At 35.8% G+C, this 19762-nt stretch overlaps 1 protein-coding gene across 2 annotated transcripts; it reads right to left on the bottom strand.

Moving 5' to 3' along the window:
• Positions 1–428: 428 nt before the first annotated feature.
• On the bottom strand, positions 429–7981 carry LOC113647298 (FERM domain-containing protein 5-like). Of its 2 annotated transcripts, XM_047804123.1 has the most exons (3): positions 7590–7981; positions 1420–5169; positions 442–1303 (listed from the first exon to the last, which is right to left on the bottom strand). In XM_047804123.1, the coding sequence occupies exons 1-2, from the start codon at positions 7804–7806 to the stop codon at positions 4646–4648; spliced, it is 741 nt and encodes a 246-aa protein (XP_047660079.1). In that variant the 5' UTR covers positions 7807–7981; the 3' UTR covers positions 442–1303; positions 1420–4645. The 2 variants fall into 2 exon arrangements, with proteins under 2 accessions (XP_047660078.1, XP_047660079.1); XM_047804122.1 differs by lacking the exon at positions 7590–7981 and having other exon boundaries at positions 429–1303; positions 1420–4645.
• Positions 7982–19762: the final 11781 nt, after the last annotated feature.

The following is a 19762-nucleotide window of genomic DNA, read 5'->3' as shown; positions in this document are numbered from 1 at the left end:
TTTTAGCACAAACTAAACACTACACAAACTTAATCAGTTTTGACATGCTTTAGAATAAATATGTTTTAGTATAATATTAATAATATAATATAATATAATATTTCATATTTCTAATATATTCTTTAAAATAGTGCATATGCAGCTTGTTAATTCTAAACCAGTAGAATTCCAAAACTGTATCATACATACACACACACACACACACACACACACACACATATATATATATATATATATATATATATATATATATATATATATATATATATATATATATGTGTGTGTATGTATATATGTGTGTGTTTGTGTGTGTGTTTAAGTTTCTATATATATATAAATATATATATATATATATATATATATATATATATATATATATATATATATATATTCTGAATTTAAATCACTAAATCCTATTGGTTCTGGACTTTTGTTTCGAATTGTTTGTTTTAGTGTTGTACATCAATACACTTTTTTTTTTACTTTGATCTGCTTATATCTATAATCTCATCACTTTCTCATAATTTTTCTTTCTTTGACTACAGTTCTATAAACTACTGTTCACAAAAACAAAAGCGAACCAAAACTATTCTTAACTATTCATAAGATGAAGTTGTCTTTTTTATGAAGGAGTCTTGAGGGTAAAGGTTAGGACAACATGGAGGTTAGTTTCTGTTACTGATTACATCGTACCTGTTTACCACAGCATGGCAGCTCAGATCTGATTGGTCTGTAAGTATACTGTACATTATTCTTATAAATTACAGCGAGGCTCAGAATCCTTTTCTCGGCTGTAATATAAATCGTATGTTAATTTTACTGTGCTCATTTATTTTAACATTTATGGAAGGTGTAAGTGTTTTGTAACAGTAGAGAGAGAGAGGGAGAGAGAGGGAGAGAGAGGGAGAGAAAAGAGGGCTAGTGGAATGTGCTTAATGTTTACATGATTGCTTTAAACAATAATGGTACTGGTCATTCATGCTAATTTTATTCAACATTTATAATATAATACACACTAAATAATAGCCAATCTAGGAATTTATACATGCTAATATTATTTATTACAGATTAGGAAAATATGTCTAACACAAGATATATAAATGACAAGAAATATCAAGGAAAGATTTGCTAACTAAATTTTATGATTCATTTTATATGAATTCAATTCGCATTGTTGTTGCTCACTCACTAACTTACTAACACTCTCACATGCACACACACACACAAACATTTAGAATTAAAGTCAACATCACAAATCTCTCTTTTTTTTCTTCTTTATCTTGATCGGTTTTGACCACTTCCCCTTGTGAGAGAGAAATAAAAGAAATTTTAGTAAAAAAATAAATACCAGTTTACACCAAATTATTGATTTGCTTTCTGACATTCAGTGTAACTGATATTAGTAATCGATAAACATACCCTTGTATGTGGTAGCACATGAAGTTCATTTTCTTCATGCAGTCTGCATTCTCCAAGACACCTCCAACTCCAACTTTTGCTCCACAACGGAAAGGTTGGATGGGACATGAAACAAGCGAGAATAGGTTTGTCACAGTCTCGTTGTTCACCCAAAACCATGAGCCATCCAAAAAGTTCAGACCAGTCCACAAAGTAACGTTCTGAATGTTGCTGATTTTCTTATTGACATGAAAGAGATCTGTGTCTGTGCTCAGGCTGATCAGGTCAGTGTACTGTGTTCTGCACTGAACCAGTGCCTCGTACCAGGTCTTCAGATCTTGCACCATGATTAATGTAGGCTGCCATGTGTAGCATATGAATGGAAGACTCGATGAACAATGATAATCATTTAACTGAGCAGACTCTATAGAAACACAATGTTCAGTAGCCCTGCTTTCTGGTTTACCGGCTTGCCATTGGCCAAATACAAATACAGTTCCATCAGACCACCGAGTGTAGTCCATCTGATTCGGGTTCTTGAAAAGTCCAGTCCAGCTTCGAATAGAAAGATCTGTTACATCAGTTTTGAATCTGTTTAGTTCTTCTTGGCTGTCAATAGTTGCAAGGTCATCATATTTTTGTCTGCAGTATGTCTGAGCGACAAGCCAAGGCGAATAACTGTCCACAAAAACATATTGCCTAAATAACAGGCATGTTGTAGATCCTATTAGAGGTGCTAAAAAAAGTACAATGTGAGCAGCCTTCATCTCTCTCTCTGGCGTGTTTGAGCCCTGATATAAACTGTGTCATATGAAGTGGTAGAAGAGTGTCTAGCATTAAAAGACCTGAGCCAACAAACAGATGCAAAAGAGATCTTCTGCTAAAGGAGATGTAAACTATGCAAATGAAAGATGCTCGTCATTGTGATTTGTTTGTTGCTTCAGATTCAAATTTCTATTTTCCAGCCTCATGACTATGTTAAGTTTTTAATTGATACTTCTCTAGCATTGTCATAGCTGAAATAAATGCATTTGTAAATTTTGCACAAGCTTCAGGAATTTGCTAACCAGGTATATGGACACCGACCTACACTGTGTACATATTCTCTTACATTCCAGTAATCCTTCATAAACTGAGTACATTTCTTTCCAGGCATTAGATACATTATATATATAACTGCTCCAGAATATAAATTCTGAATGTAAAATCACCTTTATCACCTTTTCTGAAACACTCCACCTTTTTCTCAAAGCTATAAACATTCACTGTCATTCAACATATTCTATTTCTTAATTAATTTGTTATACACAATACTCAGAAATTGTCTACCAAAAAATCTTTGCCATATATTGCCATAAATGCTGGTATCAGGCTTTTATTTTGTATAAGAAGGGTTCTTTTTGTACTGCTGGGGTATTATAAAATTAAAGTTCGTTTTCATCTAAGTTTAAGGAATTTGTTGGCCAAATAAAAGACATTTGTTTTCCTTTGATGAAGCCCAAATTTGGCTGGATTATGTGAATTACACCGAGCATTTGAACCAATTATGACCTCTTATGGAAATGAAGTGACTTAACACGAGACACGTATGGTAACATGTGTGAAGATATGACTTTAGCCTAGGTTTATGGAAACTCAACTCTTTTTCCTCAATTCTACATCAGTTTCTTTGTATAAGCATTTCTTATGAATGACAAGCGGCTGCTCCTTAACCTTCAAAAGAAATGCCATCATGCTTGGATCTATTCGAGATCTTGTCTGAGTATTGCACATTTTTGCCAAATTGTTAAAAAAGGAAACACAGAAAACAAAACAACAGTGAACTGATTTTTATTCTACAATTAGTTTTAGGGCTTTTTAATTATACACACCGTTCCTATACCTACATGTATTGCCTATGTTGCTCGACTAATTTGTTTGGTGAATATACCACATAGATGCACATTCATGGAGATTTGGGACACTTCTACTCAGATGTTTTCTTTTTTTGTTGCTATTGAGGTGTTAGCAGACCAATTCTGTCTAGGCTTTGACGTTGTTTAGGGAAATACTTTCCAGACTTTGTTTACATTAACCCAGAATTTTCCGTTCCTAGGATTTTTGCATCCCCTTTACAGGGAGTGTTTCTGCTGGCATCACTCAAGTAGGTCATGTCGTTAAACTCTGTAACACATGTACCTTTCTACATACAAAATGAATGTCACTTCATTTTACAATTTTACAGCACAAAGTTCTGTAACCATCCTGTAAGCCAAAATGACAGAAAAGTCCAGTTCTGTATGTGATGACATATCATGTCATCATGATGACATACAGAACTGGACTTTACTGATCTGCAGTATATGTATTAATATAGAAGACTTCTTTCATAGCTACTGATTACTCACAATAGTGTCCAAATTTAAGAATCTAACAGACTTTTTAATTAAATTTTGACAAGTGACTTTTAGTGAAAGATGGCATTGTTTTTTGCTTTCTTTAGTATCTTTGGATATATTTGATAAGATCAAATTTTTACAGTACAGATCAACTTAAATCTCAAGAGCCATCTTCCTGTTAGTGACTATAGCATATTCTCTGTGTCTGAACTATCGCCATGCCTAATAAGATGCCTCTTCAGCGTAAAATCCTGTGTTGTTAATCTCCATATAGGTATAACTCAAACTCCGCTGATCATCACCACTGTTAGAATATTGGATGCTCAGAAATCAACCAATAATCATAAATATCACTGCCTGTACGACTTTACACATCATACGAAAAACACTCATTTCCCTCTTTTTCGTTCTATTTCCATATCAAAATTAAGCTGTATGCTTCCTTGTACATCTTAATTTGGTTTTTATTCAAATTTGAACCCTTCTTTACATTGAGCCTTGTTCTTGAATCCTTTCTTTGCTTCCCTTCAGTACATTACGACATACAATGGCATCTGGAAAATCTCCTCACAATTGTCCTTTTTTAAATTAAACAGGAAAAGGTCTTCTTTTGTTCCATTATTAGTTTTCTCACAATTGATCTCATTCTCATTGATCTCATGATGATGATCAATGGAAACCCATCTGGAAGATTTTAGCTACAATAAACAAAGCTCGGTGGATAGTTTCATCTCGGCAGCCAAAAGAAAAAATAGATAAATACACAACCAGCGAAAAGTGAATAAAAGGAACAGAAATGAATAAAAATGAAACAAAAAACAAAGATATCAGGGCATCCAACAATATATAGAGAGGCTCATTATATCCCATCATTCCTTTATGAGTTGGACCCCCATCCACCTCAGTGTGCAGGTTAGCCAGCGTCTCAGCGGACAAAAGTAGGTGTAGTGGAGTCGCTGGAATTCCGGTGTCTCGCGGATGTCTCTCAGAAAAGGCACGTCAAGTGATTCTGTTAGAACGATGAGAAGCAGGAGAAGGGCGAAGAGCAAAGTAAGCGTCACTAAGACAAGCCATGCCAACGTGCCCATCATCTCCACAGCTTGCTGTGTCTCTGTGCCCCCAGTGAGTTTTCCCAGTTTTCCTATAGGTTTATGGTCTCCACTGCAGGTGAGTGAATCTTCTTTCTCAGGGACTGATTCCAGATTCCTCACATCTTGGTCATGTGTGCTATTGAATTCTGGTGTGAATAACACATCATTGGAGCACTTGTGGGATTCTTCTGTGAATTGTGATTGCCCATGTTTACCCTCTGGACCACTGTATGTACTCAGTAAAGAAGTGCTACTAGAGATGGAGTGTACAGGCGAGGACTGACTGCTTACATGTGACGAATCTGAGAGAGTAAAAAAATAAAAATTATTTTAATAACTTTCTGTAACTTTAATCATGAGTATTTTGCAGTTTTCTCTTGCTACATGATAGGCTGATTGCATAATTGCATGAATAAACAGGGGTACCAGTGTTCCTATAAAGTGGACAGTAAGTGCATTTTAAAACAATAGAAAATTATGGCTGTAACGCAAACATAAATGAGCAATGGCTTGTACACAATTGTATGCTACATAGATCAATAAAGGCCTTAAGGCAGATTGTGGCCTAATGGTTAGAGGGTCTGACTCCTAACCATAAGGTTGGGGGTTCGAGTCTCGGGCCAGCCACGACTGAGGTGCCCTTGAGCAAAGCACCAAGAGAACAAATTCTGAGTATGGGCCACCATACAGTGCTTAGCCGTATGTCACTTCACTTTAAGAATTGATAAAGATACCATAAGTTATGGTATCGCACACAGAATCTCAAACGTTGAGAACAATAATGAAAAAACACTTAACACTATAGCAAATACTCCTGGTGTAAGAGGCTGAGGTATACCACTGGCACCCAGCATTGGGTGGCAGTGCAACTCAGTGATAGTTCTTCTGTGCTGAGGAATTTGGTTACCCAAAATTCTACAGGCTGATTAAGCAGGATTTCTAGCACCTCCAAAGCAAGTTACTTAAGGCCAGACTTGGCCAAAGCCCTTTGTCACACCTTTTTTTTTTTTATGTAAATGTCTGATGTAAATGGAAAAGGCTTGGTCAGAAAAACTGCTATAGAAAAAAGTGAACACTAACAGATTCAAATAATTTCTGAGATATGCATACATCCAGAATCCTGTATTCATTGTACTATTTTATTCTTCTTTCTTGACTGAGGACGATTCCTTTGGTTAAGTGTACAATTTGGATGTCTCCTTTCTCTGCATTTTACGGATTCCTTGTTTTGAGACATTTTTTGGTTTTGTTGGTCTAAAGAGCACAAATCATGTCGACACATGACCTTAATTAACATTACCCTGATGGTCTGTTAATTTATTAGCAAGGTCTCAGTCTGTAACTGGTTCCACGCTGAACCTCCTTATAACAAACACATGGTGCTTTCTTTAGAAAAGATTTTGTGTTTAAGAATTCAGACCTTTCATTCTGGAGCACATTGTAATGTAACATGTTCTGTACAGCATTAAAGATTAAATACTATTGCAATGAGAACACTGACAAGACAAACTTTTTCCTAAGCAGCCCCTCCTCCTGCATTAAAACCACTTCATGGCTTTGTGATGTTTAAACAAAAATTGTTTGGCATTGAACAGTTTGGCCCAAACATTCAGTAAAGATTATTTTTCAGTCAGAACCATGTAAACAATTAAAAAATAATTTCTGTTGTTGTTGTTGTTGTTGTTATTATTATTATTATTATTATTATTATTATTATTATTATTATTATTATTATTATTGTTGTTGTTGTTGTTGTTGTTGTTGTTGTTGTTATATTCTAGCATATAAAATGGAGCAGAGGTTCTCAGATTGGTGTCTGGTTACCCCCAGGGGCATGTGACACAAACATTTTCTTTTTCTTTGTTTGTTTTGAATTGTATTCAACTGAAAATGTGCAGGAAAAAAATAGAAATGAATGTAATGAACACAAAACACAGACTCTATTAGTTTTGTAAGTCATCTTTCACTTTTTCATTTTGTTATTGTCATGGTAGCTGCCAATGAAGTTAAACTACATTTCCTATCATCCCCAGCATGTCACGTGTCCCCATTCAATTCGATTTAAATTTATTTGTATTGCCATTTCAACAATGGACATTGGCTCAAAGCAGCTTTACAGAACATAAGACATAATACAAAATTTTAGTTCTAGATTAGTATTGGTATTAGTATTATTTAAATGTGTTTGTATTTATCCACAATGAACAAGACTGATGTGACTGAGGTGACTGTGGTGAGGAAAAACTACCTTAGATGGAAGAGGAAGAAACCTTTAGAGGAACCAGATTCAAAAGAGAACCTCATCCTCATTTGGGTGACACTGAAGGGTCTGATTATAAATATAAAATATAAATACTTATCACTTGCTCCTCAATTTCACTCGGATTAGCAACCTTAAATTTTCAAGTTAAATAATTCCTAGTGTTTCAGTGTATTATTGTCAAGCATTTGTTGTTTTATGAGTTGTAATTTGTAGTTATTTTTCTATATATGTTTTGCCTTGTGTTTTCTCTTTAGATCGATGGTTAACTTCATGGTATTAGTTGTTTTACATTTCATGCATTAAACATTTGCACTTGTCTCATCAACTGGAGCTCGACAATCATCAGTATGGAGAATTCCTGTTATATATCGTAGATTATCAAAAATCGTAATCATCACTATTTTCTCCTTGAACAAAGATCATATACACTTGATGCTTTTTAATGGGTCTAAGTATTACCTGTGACTCTTTGGCTTCGTCCATATGGAGAAATGCTGATCCCTGAGGAGCTACTGGACTCTGGTAGAGAGGGTATGATGGGCATAGCACCCAAAACATTACCCAGAAGTCTAGGGCCCAACGTCAGCACCCGAACCTTTACATCTCGGTAACAATGATTAATCATCCGCAGGTGAACGTTGACTTTTGTCTTGATCCGGATCAGACACTTCACCATGGTGGTGTGTGAGTGTATGTATACGTGTGATCTGGGTATGGTTTTGTTGCTCGTGTGAGAGCAAGAGGCATTTGGATCAAACACTGGACATGCGAGTACTCAGTAGTGTGCGCCTCCTCCTGTTAAGTGCAGAGGTGGAGCGCTTGCTATTTATAGCAGCAGTAATAATAGATCTGTAGTCAGTAGCATGGAGAGCACAACTCTTTATGTTGCCGTCATTTTTGTGTCTGTCTGAAAGAAAATGAGACGGATAGTTGCAAGAATAGTTAACGTTTCTGAGAAGTAGTATTTACTCCATGTTAAAACTCTTAGTCTAGGATAATAAAAGTAATAATTCACATTAAACACCAACAACAATAATAATAATAATTTTATTTACAGCTTAACATGAACATATAATTTCAGGATATTAATTCTAAATTTTAAATTGAAATTTATCCCCAGTGAGCCAGCCAGAGGCAATGATAGCAAGAAAAAACTCACAAAGGAACTTTTCTTTGACTTTTTTCTTTCCATTTACTTGGATTCAGATTTCCATCATTGCTGCACTTTTATGTGCATAAATGAAAGTAAGAATAAAGGGTATGAAATATTGCAAAATGATACAAAAACAGCATGGAATATATTGACTATATCCTGTTAACTACATTCAAATCTAATTCAATTGTAAAAACACAGAACACTGACTCGGTGTACTCGTACGTACCCCAGAATAAGGACAGAGTGACACGTCCAGGTGAACACACTGTACAATGGCAAGTGCTCTCATATTACACATACACTGACTGCTACAGGAAGACATCTGTAATTCTGCATGTCAAACCAATAGAAATACATTTCAACACGTGCTAATAAATAAATACCAAGACAAACGGGCTACAAAAACATTATTAGGCCACACGGTGTACATCATAGCTGGGTAGAAATGATTCCTTATTAATTTATTACTATATACATACTGTATATATGCACTGTGTTTCATGCAGAAGTTATTTCCAGTCAACAGAAAGACTGTATACTGCTGTACTGCTGATACACTGAACATGTGCAACAGTTAAAAACAGACTTGCTAAGCTAGCTGTGATGACTTAGCAGGTGATGGCATCTTACAGTGTAACTAATTCCAGTAGTAAAAGTATGTAGATATTATGGTAAGGATTGTGAGGAGAGCCTTAGTTGACCTCAAGGTAAAAAAAAATATATATACTGTACATAGATAACAGCACTTGGAAGAACTAAATATGATATAGTAACGACTGGTTCAACATTGTTTATAGAAGTTGGTTAGACAATACAGTAGATTTAAAAAAAATAGTGTTGGTTTACTGTAATGGTAACTCTTTGACACATGGCATAACTTTTGAAGTTTAATTCACTTTGATTCAATTTATTTGTATAGCGCTTTTAACAATCCCCATTGAAACGGAAGAGAGAGAAAAAGAAATAAATGTATAATAAGAAGAAAAAATAAGGATAAACATAAATAAATTAATATATATATAATTAAAGTTTAAAATTAATTTCAAAAATATTAACTTCAAATTTAAAATACTAAACATTTATCCTTATCCCTAATGAGCAGGTTTAGTGATATATAAAGTATAGATATAATATAAAGTAACCTCTTCAGCTATATTAGATTGCCCTCTTCAGCTATGTTAGATTGCATGGTCATTCTGGCTGGGACACAATAGCAAAGTGTTTGTTCAGTTTGAGCCCTGTATTGGAATTGCTTTCTCCTCATGTTGTTCGGGGTTATTTGAGAAGACTAGGATATAGTCCAGGGTTGTGACAATGCTTTCCTTGTTATTCAGGAGTTTCATTATCTCCCACTGAAAGAACTCTGGGGTGCTCTTCTTTTTAAAAGGAAGTTCATTACAGTAGTATTTATCCAGGGACAGAGCAATAAATCCTAGATAGGAAGCTAAGCCATGTCATATTCTCTTACACACCCTGATATGCATTCTAACCACTGCATTGAACTTTGCCACCCCATCAAATGCACATATGACTTTTATAAGCGCATTATCAGTGTCTTAGTCGTCTCTCTGTGAAATTGCAGAAGGCAGTCTTATTCTCTTAGATTGACTTCTTCCTTGCTTTTAACCAAGCACTCAGTGGGCAGCAGTAACATTATGGTGTGGTTTCTTTGGACCATTTTAGTTCAGAGTTCATTTTTAGTAGGAAAATTATGGAACATTAATACTGCTTATTTTTGCCCACTTACAGTAGTGTGGGTTTAAGCTTATCCATGTTTTTCCAAACAATTATAGCTTCATATAAGTTATAGTTATTGTTATAGTTACAGTTAGGACCTAAATGAGCACAAATTAACTACAAACTGAAAGCTACACATCTACATTTCCAAATTTGTTTAACATTAATTAACAAAAAAAAAGGTTTGCTTGACAAGGCAAGTAGTATCCTTTTATAAACAAGCTTTTATTTTATATAGTGTGTAAATAGATCTAAAGCACAAACTAGTTAGTCAAGACACAATGTCATACTATAAAGTGCAGTGTCTGTAATTGTCCACTTGGTGTCAGCAGCGTCTGAACATTTCTTTGCACACACATTCACTCCTCAATTCCAGTGAAAGCAAGGAAGGAAAAGTGACTTAATGGTTATCTGGTAGAGGAAACTGAGTCAGAGGTTTTTAATGCCGCCATTGTAAGAAGGCCTGATATGTGTCATTGTTGACTTAGTGGGGTGTATTAAAGCTTTTTATTAGTATTTTGAAAAAGCCAATTAAGTCTCGGTGTCTCTAGCTTGTCTAGGTGTAAGTCCTGCCAACTTTGTTGATATACTTACAGTCTAAGACCATTTCCAGCATTTCGCAGACACCTTTATCTAGTGTGACTTACACTATATCATTTTTTATACAACTAAGCAATTGAGGGTTAAGGGCCTTGCTCAGGGGCCCGACAGTAGCAGCTTGGTGGACCTGAAATCGAACTTACAACCTTCTGATTAGTATCCCAACACCTCAACCATTAGGCTACCCTCCCTCCTACTAGATAATGCCTCAGATAATCAGATAATAAACGATAACTATGAGGTACTCGGAAACCTTCTTCAAGGCTTTGAGGTCTGGTCTATTACATACCTCTTGTAATAGCATGTAGTACCATGTAGTACCATGTAGTTCTACAGTATTTTACGACATTGTCTATATGTAAGCACTCGAAAAATGAAAAATAAAAAATGTCTACTGATGAATTTGTTCTTGTTGGGTGGCAACAATGATGCACTATGAAAGCTTGTACATTCATACATATTTAAGCCATTTAAGAGATTCAAGGGAGCAAAATGTCTCAGGTACATCAGTGGAAATCTGGCTATTCAGTAGAGTGACTGAGATATACAGCCTTATCTGACTAGTTAGCTAGCACGAAATGCTATCCTAGCATATTAACTAGCCAGATTTTCATTATAATAATACCAATACCATAAGCATTATGCGGTGATGACACAGAGGTGCATAGAGCATCAAACAAATAGGAGCATGTGCAAACATTGCACCGCAGGATCTATAGAGAGTTTTGCTGTTTTCTGTTCTTTCACTTTAGACATGAAAAAGTGACAAGTGTGGCTGGTTGTGTCATTTTAAATTAGCGTCCAAAATACCAAAACGCATTAACCTCTTCTAAAAGTTTACTGACATTTATAATGTAAATTACATTATACATCCTTTGTAGAACTAATCCACTAAGTAAATTTGTACTGAGTCACGGATACAAGTGTGACGTAAGACACTGGAAATGCTGCATGATCCTTAATGAGCGTGTGTAACAGGATTAAGGTCTACTGACATGGCAGTGGATACAAAAGAAAGGACAGTGTGCTAAAATATACGTATGTGTTAAACGCATATTACTGCCATTCAGAGAGCCAAAAATGTTGTTAAACCCTAGCAAAAAATATGTCAAGGTCAAGTTCACAAAGATTTCTGTCAGATAGTGTTTATCAGCCTGAAAACTGAGATTGGAAAACTCCAGTGTTGAGTACATGTACACATTAACAAATGAGGTAATGTGGGAAGAATACAGAGAGTTCTTCAAGAGGTCAATGGCGAAGGTTTTCTAAAAGGTTTCTGCTTGTAATGTTTTTTTTTTTGAAAGTGAAACCATCTGCTTTAAAGTTTTACATTAAAAGCTTGAACCCAAAGAAGCTAAGCAACAATAAAGACAGCGATCTAAAATAAGACCTTAAGTTAGCAATTTGGACTTTTTTGAATTGCTTTATCTTGCTCAAGATCATGGTAGAGTCAGAGCCATATTACAGGAAGACCGGGCGTGAGTCAGGAATACACTTTGGATGGTATGTCAGTCCATCACCACACTCCATATACACACACAAGTTCACACCTAGAGGTCATTTATCTTAGCCTACCACATGTTTATGGGATGGCAGTAGATTAGATAACTCACAGAAAGAATACAGGGAGAACAAGTCAAGAAACTCCCAAACATTAACCAGGGAGCATGGAACAGGCACTAAATTAGATTTTGAACATTTACAAATCATTCTGTTAAGATCAAGTCTTGACAAAGTAATACGTTTCTAATAACTCCAAATTGAACCTGCTGAGAAGAAGGTCATCTAAACTGAGATTATTTTAAGAACAAGAAAAAAAGGTTTCTTAATGTTTCTGCAGATTGCAATTCTTCTATCCATTTAAGGTGATTATATGTAGAAATCTTTCTGAAAAGGAAACTCTCTATTGTCAAAGTCTACTCAGAAATGTCCCCATAGCACTGAACAAACCAAAAACAATGACGCAGTAGATGGAAACTGAACATGAAATATAATAGTAACAATCTTAATACATCCTTATTAAGAATTTTTTAAGAAACTAAACACTTATTATGGGAGAAATTATGGCTCCCTATACTCAGAATTTATTTCTTGGCAACATAAATACTGAAATGTTTTACACTTTTTTTGAATGACTTACTTTTAGGTCCTAAAAGTAATCATTTGAAAAATATAGGATAGCCCATTTTTTATAATTCATTAGATTATATATTGCTGCAGCGTATCCTCCCTGTTGATTTTAATCTGGTGTGTAAATTAATCTTTGGCCTAGAGAAATATACGAGCAGAGACTGATGGTGCTTAGACGAGTTGTTCCAGTGAGACACACTCCGATTATAAAAACACACGGATTACTAATGCAAGTGGACTGCGTTTTTATTTAAGCAATTCTATACAATAATTAGAACTTGTAATGCCCTTATTTCCTAAATCCCTGTGATGAATTAATCCTGAGATAATGTCACTATTGAAATTAATTATTGCAAATTAGAGTTGTGACTCTGGAGATTCACACAATCCTGAACAAATCTCGTGTTTTATAGTTCTGTTGGGTTTTTTTTTGTCTTCGTGTATATTGGAAATTCAGATTTTCCGAGCGCTGACATTTGAATAGCCATTTACAGATCAATATGCATTGCATTTTAGCTCCAGGTGTCATAGGATGTTTCTGTAGTACAATTCTGTATCATTTGTTTTTGGGGACTTTTTAGTACATTAGATTATTCACATGAAATGTATATATTGTATGTATGTGGAATAATAATCTATATGTAATAAGGATTTAATCTATACCTCAGTAACCACTTAAATGATTTCATCCTTTCATTATTTAAAAACAAGTGCACAGATTTTATTAAAAGCATATTGTACTGTCAGGAATATCTTGCTGAACCGGGTACCTTTTTTTCTGGCTCTTCTACATATTCAGGAACACACACACACAGACACACAGACACACACACACACACACACACACACACACACACACACACACACACACACACAGACACACACACACACACACACACACACACAGTGCTTGCTTCTAAAAAATTCTATCATTCCTCACGTGTGTGTGTGTGTGTGTGTGTGTGTGTGTGTGTGTGTGTGTGTGTGTGTGTGTGTGTGTGTGTGTGTGTGTGTGTGTGTGTAGTCTGGAAGTTTTGGTACAACAGTGCATCTCAGGACAACCTGAGCTAAGGCTGACACTCATGTTATACAGTTTAACAGGGTGTAACAGGCTCATGTCTCAATTTCTTCAGCTCTGAAATCTGAACCATCATCGCAACAAACTGTACACAGAGTAAACACACAGTTGGATGTTGAAAACAAGTGGTATAATGTTGACAACCAGTGGTGTAATAAATCAAAAGATTTCCTGTCTTTTCGCACGTCCGCCTAATGACATGAACTTTTTGAGACGTGTAGAGGAAGTGTGATTTTGCTCTTGCTCTTATTTGGTGTCATTGTTCATTTTTTTTTAGCCCATATCTTCTGTAAAAATTTTCCTCCATTATTATGTGGGTTTTCCATTTTCTGCAGAGCTCATTAGGTCATCAAGTTGTCCTTATTGACCAAACAGTTTTACTTACATTTATTTTCTTTTTGTCAAATGTTATGTTACTAAATGTTACTAATGTTGTTATTCAACTTATTCTCATTCATAGATGTTAAAGCAACTATTGTATTACATAAGTGTTTGGGTGTTTAAAAATTTATAGCGAGGGTTTAATTTACTTGGCATTATAAAAAGCCCATGCCCATTTCCATGTTGCCTACCCACAGTATGTGAGAGGGAGCACGTCTACCTGTGTCTCTTCTCTCTCTCTCTCTCTCTCTCTCTCTCTCTCTCTCTCTCTCTCTCTCTCTCTCTCTCTCTCTCTTCTTGTCCAATCTTCTTATGCCATCTTCAGACTCTCGCCACCTTCCCTGTGTTTGCTCCACCCCCAGAGCCAGCTTTAGTAACCTACTGAGTGCAAGTGCTGGCATTCTGCATATCCACACTGCCAAAGATGAACGGCACGCTGGACTGCAGACAGTGAGCCAACAATTGGGAATAAAATCTACACCGAAAGTGTATATTTGTGCCTGTGCAAAGTTAAATAAGACCTAGAAGTGTGTATTGAATAATTTGACATTATCCAAAGACTTCCAAGGTTGCTTTCCTGTTAATGTGCTGCTTTCAACTGCTGATCGTGTTCCACTTTGGGGAAATAATGACATTAACTTGTACCACAGAACAGACTTTTACTTTTCACTTGTTGATGCTACAGTACCATCAGACAAAATCTATCAGACAGTATAATCTGCTTATTATGTAGGTCATGCAGAATTAAGTGACTCTCATTCCATCGCTGTGTGAATGTGAGTATTGGCTAGCATCAGCGGCATGCAAAATATTAGAAAACTAGCGAGAAGGGGTGGGGAATGAGACTGGCAAGAGAAAGTGCAGAGAGTGGAGTACGTGATCTCTGGCACACCACAACGCAGGAATCAATTATTCAGCCATGTGAGAGAAAAAGAGCGATGGAGAGAGGGATTACTGGAAAATAAGGACAGCTATAAAATGTAGCAGCGATGTAGGAGAATCTGCTAGTAAAATAATCAGACTTTCTGCCGTTGAATTCTATTTCCAAGTTAACACCAGTTGCAATGTGCATCAGGTTATTCTGCACTTCATTCCATATGAAACCATAATGAGCTTCTTTCATGCTTGTGCATGGCTCCCGAAATCAATTATAGCCTGTAATTCATGTACGAATGATGCTGTGGGGCTATGGATTAGAGCATGATGGAGTGTAAGATGAAAACAATTCTTTTTCCATCACAAAAGTTGACTCATTTCCATTAACACAATTTTATTCCTCTTATACCACAGCAATTTATCAATGATTATTACAATTTTATGTTAATGTTGTGGAATCTCTGTGAAAAGTGCACTTTTTTTTTATGTTTTTATGTTGCAACATCTATAAAAAGTCATTTCCTCACCAAGCTCCATTCCCTAATGTGAAGTTAATAGGACAAGCTAAAAATAATAATAATAAAAATTAATAGCTAATAAAATTTTTTTAGAAAGCATGTTGCCAAGTGCTGAAGACTCCTGAAGACTCTCCCATATCAGTAAACATTTTTTCCCAGTTTTACCTCTGACTCCTTCCAAAAACTGTTAAATAAACATCTCCTTGTAGAAAATCTCACCATAACAAATACATGATTTTTATTATTGCAATTCCATGTGTATTCTCTCAGTGTAGAACCAATAACCTTAAAACAATTAGATTTATATAAAGTGGAACCGTTGTCATAGCTGCTGTTATCAAATTAAAGAATAAATTTCTGTCCAATCAGAACCGAGCGTTCGGCAGAGATGTGGTATAATTAAACCAATCACGTTGTGCTGTGAAAGGGCTACATGTAATTACATCATCTTCCGATATCCAATACAACATTATGATATCGCTTTAGTTCTATTATCTCCTATTGATAATGTGTGACTTTTTAGATATAATATGTCCATATTATATTTTGTACATTTTGGCTCCATCGAAAAAAATACTTCCCTAAGAATCCACAGCAAGATAAAGCACTGTGTGTTGCCATGTCATGTCAACGCACAAGTGTCATAACAGTTTCAGGGTATCAAAACGTCACTAAACTTTAATGTAGAGAGCAGACAAGTGAAACGATAGACGCTGCGACATCCTAATGCTGCTATACCAAATATCAGTACTATTGCAACGGCACTTCTCTGCTGAAATTAGTTGACCAAAACAAACTGCTGTATATTTAACACGATCACTATCGTCATATTGTTAACTCCTGTCGTTTCTCTTAATCGTCCCTGTCACCTTTGGTGTCTTGCTCTTGAGCGTGAGAAGAATGCAGCATCGTTCAAGAGAAGTCGGCTATTATCTCATTGTTCGACACTATTGAAAATCCGGCTTTGCAATTCACTTACTCTCTCTGTCCCCCAACCAGGGATAAAGCCTCTAATCTCCTGACTGGGCCACTGTCTGGCTGTCGTTCTGGGTCAACAGAGTTCTATTTCCTCTGGACACTGGCACAACGTGTGAAGGCTGAAACCTCAAATAGCCCTTTTCCACCAAAAAGAACCGAGTGCTGGTTCAGAGCTAGCCTGTAACGCATTGAGAGATGGAGAGACAACTGAATATTAATGTTTTAATGAATACATTTTAAATATTCATTTTTTTATTTGCTACAATGGTGTAAATCACACCCGATTCTATCATTATATATTTAGACTTTATGCATTTATTTATTATATTCATAATCAGAACTATTTATTCTTTTTTTGAGTTATATTTATTACTTATGGAGTTAAGTATGGAGTTAATATGGAGTTATATTTATTACCTAGTGACGATTTTAATAAAAAGGTTACAACTCCAGTAAACAGTCAGAATTTTATTGTACACATTTATATGATGATCTTAATATTTGGATTTGACTCTGAATTATTTCATATTATGTCATAAATCTGTACTGAGGGCTTGTGGTGTGACAGAGCCTGTGACAGAGGTTTTATCCCAATATGCATATTTCTTTATGATATGCAGATTTTTTTTATGCAAAGCCCAGTTAGTGCGGTCAGTCAATTCTCTCTCTCTCTCTCTCTCTCTCTCTCTCTCTCTCTCTCTCGCTCGCTCGCTCGCTCGCTCGCTCGTTAAGACTATGGCACAGAAGGACAAATCACAAGGACACCGTCTCTATATTCCTGTAGTTTAAATAATGCACTTAGCTCTGTGTTCCCATGACTCAGGAAAAGCGATGCCTTATAGGTCAACTGTGCAAGTCAGCATTACTTTGCTTTTCCTTTTGCCTTCTAATCACCATGAACCCTAAATAACACACTGAGAGCTTATATAAGCAATTACTGCCCCCAGCCTAGGAAGGTGTTTGTTCCTGAGTGACTCAGTTCTGTCTGTGCGTTTGGTCTCAATGCACTCATTGACCTGTTCATCCATATGGGTACAAGTCTCTTTAGCCTATGTTGATGACGATGATGCTAAGGAGCGTGGGAACATTTGCCGGGTGTCTAATTAATCTGTCTGTTAATCTCTATAAAGCGTATTATCGGTCTATTTCAAGTAGGCACTCCTAAGTGGATCGTATCAAACCACTGGAACATCCGTGTGTAAATGTAAGATACTTAATGCAACCCATCATGTTCAGAGATACATGACCTGAAAGCAAAGACCTGGATCATGCATGGGAATGCTACATCTCATCCAAGCTCCTGGAGTCCAAAATATTTTTAAAGGGATTTACGTCATCTTATTTCCCCTGCTTAAATCGTTTGCTTATATAAATGAAAATATGTTCTCAATGGTCTTTCCCAGACCATCGAGTGCAAAGCTTTTCTCTTCCTTTATTCGCTGGTCTAACAAGCGGACATGAGAGAAGTCACATCCACACTCCACACTATTAAAATGAAACTGCCACCACTACGAAAAATGTTCCATAAAGATGACTCGGTTTAATACCGAGTCATGTCAGGTCGGTAGCAAATGTTGAATCTCCAGCTGCCTCAGTTTGTTACCCAACCACACATACATAATTGTGTCTAATCTTATTCCAACAATAATACATTCATATGAACATGGACAACTTTGTTCTGCTAGAGGTTAAGACAGATGAATGCTTACACTGGTAAGAGGAAGCTGTGGTTTCAACACCGCTGCCAAACTGAGTTTCCTGTTTTTATTCTTTTTGAGGCTAATACTCTCCCATGCACTATGATTAAGCAGATACTAGTATGATGTGTACAAAATAAGCTGATTTACTTATTCAAGGATGTTGCTGAATTTATATGACATGTTAAGTAACAGTGCAATGCAATAACAAGTCCTAGTTATTGCAGGATGGTTTCAGGTTTTTTTTTAAAGATATATGTTTACTATAAATATGTGGGGAAAAAAGGTTTATTATATTTTTTAAAAAAAAAGTGCCAGTTACCTTTATGTCATAATAACTCAAAACATTTTAATGAAACCTTTTGACAAAAACTGTATGTTCATTGGTATATTGCTTTTTTTAGTGTGTGTGTGTGTGTGTGTGTGTGTGTGTGTGTGTGTGTGTGTGTGTGTGTGTGTGTGTGTGTGTGTGTGTGTGTGTGTGTGTGTGATGAAGTTTTGATTATCTTAAGATTTTGAGGCCTACTTCCTGTTTGATGCTGACCACACACCCTTATATGATGCTTCATAAGCTATTTTCTTGTTGTCTCTAATAAGCATTTCTACTAAGCAAGGGCTGACATTTCACTTCAATTTTTATTAATTACAAGTAAACGCATGCTATAAATAAATGGTTAAAAGTCATAATGTGTCACAAGTGTCTTATTTCAACCTATTAACACCAACTGGTTACTTTAAGCACTGATGAACACACTCCTTTCATTTATATAATATCTAACGCTCAAGCTTTGTGATTCTGTGCTGTGGAATCAGAGTGCACACAACTTGTCGTAAGGAGTCTTCAGGCTGACTAAATGCTGTCCTATAAATACATGTTTGAGCTCATAATGCTGTACCTGACTACTGTCACATCCACACAGCTCTCACCACTGATGATCCAGCCTGCAGTTAACTCTGTTGATAAGATACTAACTGGCATGGGCTTATTACAGTTGACAATTTGCCAGGGTTGTCTGTATTTCTACCCATGATATATTTTCATTATATTACTTTAACCTATTGCAAATTATTCAAAATGTGTAGAGTATTTAATTAGTATCTAGCTAGATTTAATGATAATAACAAGCTGTAACATGGGACGTAAATATATTTGTTAATCGCCGCTTTATTAGGTCGAGTCACTTCCTGTTCATATCTGCTTGTTTAAGTTCCAGTTACAAAACAGTTTAGATTTGAAATGCTTGGTCATAAAGGCTGTCGCATGGCTCACTGCTGAGTTTATATCAAGCCTATAATTGTTTATTACTTATAATATGTCAGTGTCCCACACAAGTCAGTGTATGAGTGTGTGTCTGTGGAAAGTATGATCATGTATAAATAGTATATTGATGGTGAAAAGGTCTATTGTCTCGGCAGTAAACTGGCTTGGCTTGGACAAAGGGAGCTGGTTTCAGCCTTTACATTCTCAAGATAATTTAATA

The sequence above is a fragment of the Tachysurus fulvidraco genome, chromosome 19 (assembly GCF_022655615.1).
Source record: "Tachysurus fulvidraco isolate hzauxx_2018 chromosome 19, HZAU_PFXX_2.0, whole genome shotgun sequence".
Lineage (NCBI taxonomy): Eukaryota > Metazoa > Chordata > Actinopteri > Siluriformes > Bagridae > Tachysurus > Tachysurus fulvidraco.
This window is presented reverse-complemented; position numbering and strand designations above follow the sequence as displayed.